Source organism: Limulus polyphemus, unplaced genomic scaffold, assembly GCF_000517525.1.
Source record: "Limulus polyphemus unplaced genomic scaffold, Limulus_polyphemus-2.1.2 Scaffold1736, whole genome shotgun sequence".
In the NCBI taxonomy this organism is placed as follows: Eukaryota; Metazoa; Arthropoda; class Merostomata; order Xiphosura; family Limulidae; genus Limulus; species Limulus polyphemus.
The window spans coordinates 92,021-96,639 of NW_013667346.1; the positions used below are offsets into that span (position 1 = coordinate 92,021).

The 4,619-nt window shown below is 35.8% G+C and overlaps 1 protein-coding gene across 1 annotated transcript; it reads left to right on the forward strand.

The window, feature by feature from the left end:
* Positions 1-1,079: 1,079 nt before the first annotated feature.
* On the forward strand, positions 1,080-4,379 carry LOC106464755 (innexin inx2-like). Its single transcript, XM_013924912.2, has 2 exons — positions 1,080-1,165; positions 3,186-4,379. Exon 2 carries the CDS (start codon positions 3,315-3,317, stop codon positions 4,377-4,379), a length of 1,065 nt encoding a protein of 354 aa, XP_013780366.1. The 5' UTR covers positions 1,080-1,165; positions 3,186-3,314.
* Positions 4,380-4,619: the final 240 nt, after the last annotated feature.

Genomic DNA, 4,619 nt, shown 5'->3' on the forward strand with positions numbered 1-4,619 from the left:
AAACAAAAAACAAAACAAACAACTTAAAACAAAACGTAGGAAAGTTAATTTGTGAATGCTGAAGAGTAAAGTTTTTCGGAATCCTTTGTTTGTTTCTTCACGATTCACAGCAGCCAGAAAAGAAATGAAAACAGTTTCTAATTTTCACAAATATCTTGTTCTTAGGAACCAGAATTACAAAGACTTAGCGCTCTCTAGCGAATTCAGAAATAAATAAATTCAATAAATAATGGCTGTCAATTTGTATATCATAAAGGTGAACATTTTCTGTTTTGCTTGATTGTCATTTGTCAATGAAAAAATAAAACTATTTTTAGCAGTTCTACAAATATATAATATAATGTTACTACAAATTGTAACGAATATATATGACAAAACTAAGATAATCATATTCTTCAATTCAAATTTTGACTCAAATTTTTATAAGAGCAGATATTGATTACCATAATTAAAAGTTATTCATCCTTTGTTTGTAATTAAGCACAAGGCTACACGATGGGCTTTCTGTGCTCTGCCCATCACGGGTATCGAAACTCAGATTCTAGCGTTGTAAGTCCGCAGACAATGGGGGGCAAGTTATTCATTCTGACCTTTCATAATATACAAACAATTATAAAGTAGTTTTCGTTATCTTTAGTCAACACTCGTCTTTTTTTTGGCAGAAGTTGCCCGTAAGTATTAATGTAAGTGTATAGTAACACAGTTCTCACGATAGAACAAAACCAATTGTATCTTGATGTAATCGATGAGTGTTCACCGTTGTAAATAACTTTGTTCACTTTTCACAACCACGTAGCGAAATCTTTAGCTAACTAAAAGTTACTTCTACATACTTTGTATAATCTTATAACGGAAAGCTTGACCTTGTTAAACTTAGTATTTAACTAAACCTTATATAAAAATAAACACCAACGATCGTTCCCATGGAAGCTGCAATCTTGTCTTCGAACAGGAATATTATCCTGCATAAACAAAACAATAGTTAAAGGGTAAACTGTTACTACGTCACAATACAACCATATTTCATTGGTCACACAAATGCCAGAAGGTGGCATTCTTCAGAGTTTAGACAAAATTCGGTGGTAGCTGAATGATTCTTTGTCATAAGTATAATTAAACTGGGCAGAATATACACGTATTTTGGACACACATTAGCAGGATAAAGGTCAGTTAGCCATTTTACTTTTGTCTTTAGCTTTCAGTAGTCTGTCTAGTATATTAGTTGCGGTTGAACCTGAAATTGTGAACATGTGAAAGTTTCAAATTTAGTACGGATATTTCTTTATTTGTTTTGCGTTAAGCACCAAGCTATAAATGGACTATCTGTGCTTTGTCCGCGAAGGGGAATCGGAACCCAATTTTTAGCGTTATAAGCCCTGAGACTTACCTCTGAGCTATCGGTGTGTGTGTGCGTGTGCATATTTCTTGAAAATGTTAATTTAAAAACCCGAAAGAAAACGCCAAAAAGACACCAGTTTCATGCCAGTGTTTTCACCAATCGACTGTTTTATAACTATTAAGCTTTATTAGGTAAACAGTCGATTGTTTTATTAAGATTTATTAGGTAGAATGAAGTATAAAAATGTTATTAGTTTTTTTCCATTTTAGCAGTCGGAAAGTGAGCAGTTATGGCTAGAGCTCCATAATGTGTGTTTGTTTGTTGAATTTCGCGATTAGTTTTGCCATTTTAGCAGTCGGAAAGCGGACAGTTATGGCTAAAGCTCCATAATGTGTGTTTGTTTGTTGAATTTCGCGATTAGTTTTGCCATTTTAGCAGTCGGAAGGTGGACAGTTATGGCTAGAACTCCATAATGCGTGTTTGTTTGTTGAATTTCGCGATTAGTTTTTGCCATTTTAGCAGTCGGAAAGTGGACAGTTATGGCTAGAACTCCATAATGTGTGTTTGTTTGTTGAATTTCGCGCAAAGCTACACGAGGGTTATATGCACTAACCGTTTCTCATTTTGTAGTGACAGACAAAAGAGAAACCAGTTAGTCAATACCACCTGCCGCCAATTCTTGGGCTACTCTTTTATTAACGAATAGTGAGATTGATCGTTAAGTTATAACGCTTCCACGGCTAAAAGGTGAGCATGTTGGGTGACGAGATTCGAATCTTGGATGTTGCAAGTCGAGTGCCCTAACTTCAAGACCATGCTAGGCCACCTCATAAAGAGGCATTTATTTGAAAACTATTAGGAAAGTGAAAGCGAGAAGAGAAAAAATTAAACGCATGTTGTTGTTGTTTTTCGAGAAATGAAAATTAAACGCATGTTGTTGTTTTTCGAGAAATGAAAATGAAACGCATGTTGTTGTTTTTCGAGAAATGAAAATGAAACGCATGTTGTTGTTTTTCGAGAAATGAAAATTAAACGCATGCTGTTGTTTTTCGAGAAATGAAAATGAAACGCATGTTGTTGTTGTTTTTCGAGAAATGAAAATGAAACGCATGTTGTTGTTTTTCTGTTTTCAAAAAGATTTATTCACATTATAAAAGATGGCAATACTCGGTATGGAAAGTACGGTGTGTTTTATGGTTATTTGTTTTAAACGATATGTCATCAGTCCCATTCTTGTAGGACTGAGATACAGAGGTTGAGTCCGTTATAATAACTAAAACAATCTTGGAGCATCACAACGTCATTACAGTCAATGTCGCCACGTACGCTCATGTTATATCTGACGACCTTACACCTTGACAATAGCCCTGCAGCGTAGTTTCCACTGCAAAGGACTCATCGTAAGACTGTTATGTCTAAAACAGACTTCTCTTCCCCAATGTTTTCCATAATCAATCTAGTAGACGAGTACGGCATCTACCCAGTGCCCGTATCATACGAGATTCTCTAATTTACTGCCGTTAAATGTTTCATAATTGGTATATTAATATAAGAAAATACAAATTTGTGTTGGATATAAAGTGTTACCGTACGAGATCCACTCTTGTACCGCTAGTCTGTTTTACAATGTTGAATAATTTAATATAAGACTAATAAAGTTTCGTTGTGTCTGAAGCGTTACCGTACGAGATCCACTCTTGTACCGCTAGTCTGTTTTATAGTGTTAAATAATTTAATATAAGACTAATAAAGTTTCGTTGTGTCTGAAGCGTTACCGTACGAGATCCACTCTTGTACAGCTGGCCTGTTTTACAATGTTGAATAATATTTGTCCTTATTTTTACAGGATCCTGTCTACCGAAGACTAAGGTAAAGTGATAACAGTTATTTACAATCCGACATCCAGTTGTTATCCAAACTTTGTGATTCCAAATAGAGACGTAAAGAAGATAACTCGTGTAACCAGAACTTCATCATGGATAAACTTCTCACTAATTCTCTTTTGAAGTTGAAGATAAACACTGTTAATACAGACAACCACATTTTCCGACTTCACTACAAACTGATGACAGTTGTACTTCTGGCATTTAGTGTTTGCGTCACTGCTTATCAGTTTTTCGGACAACCTATTTACTGTATCCAAAAAGATGACATTCCTGAAAGGCTTGTGAATACCTACTGCTGGATAGAAGGTACTTTTACAGTTCCCAAATCACTGAACAAGAAAACAGACCGAGATGATGGGTATCCTGGTGTTGAACAGGCAGAACCAGACGACACGATTGTAGAACATGCGTACTATCAATGGGTTTGTTTTTTTCTTTTCTTTCAGGCTATTTTGTTTTACATACCACGTTTTATATGGAGAATTTGGGAAGGTGGGAGAATCAAGAAGCTTTGTTTAGATCTGAAGAATCCTGTTCTGAAGAAAGAAGAAAGCGAAACGAAACGAGATATGCTGGTAGACTACTTTGTTAAGACAAGGGACAACCACGGATCGTACGCGTATCGTCACTTTTTGTGTGAGATCCTTAATTTCGCAAACACTGTCGGCCAGATGTTCTTAATCGACTTATTTCTGGGTCACGAATTCACTAATTATGGTCCAGAAGTAGTAAAGTTTACTATGACTGACCAGGAGGAACGATTGGACCCCATGATTAGAGTGTTTCCTCGAATGACAAAGTGTAGGTTTCATAAGTTCGGCTCTTCCGGGAACGTCCAGACACACGATGCTCTTTGTCTTCTTCCTCTAAACATCGTAAATGAAAAAATCTTTGTTGTCTTATGGTTTTGCTTTGTCATTCTGGCTATTTTGACAGGCTTGAACCTTATCTATCGTGTGATTTGTATAATGTCTTCTGGAGCCAGATATATGATGATTTGTTCCCTGAACAGCTTCTCTTCAAAAAAAGAGATTGAAGATATGCTGAAGAAATTAACTTTCGGCAACTATTTCGTCCTCCAGCTCCTCTTCGTCAACGTCGATCCCGTTCATATGAAAGAAATAATGACCAAGCTAGGGCCAAAGTTCTACTGAATGGTATTTAGGCTTAGTTGTTTAAACTTGAAAAATAGCTTATCGTCAATCATTATTATTTACTTAGAGAATAGTTTGAAAGCGTTTAACTGGAACTTATATATCATTTAATAAAACATGGTTTGTAGGTAAACTTCTAGTACATTACATTGAATATATGTCTTGTGAATCCGGAGTCCTAGACATGAATAATTTACCACACACTATGGCAGCTGTGGTGCGCTACTTTCTCTCTCAACT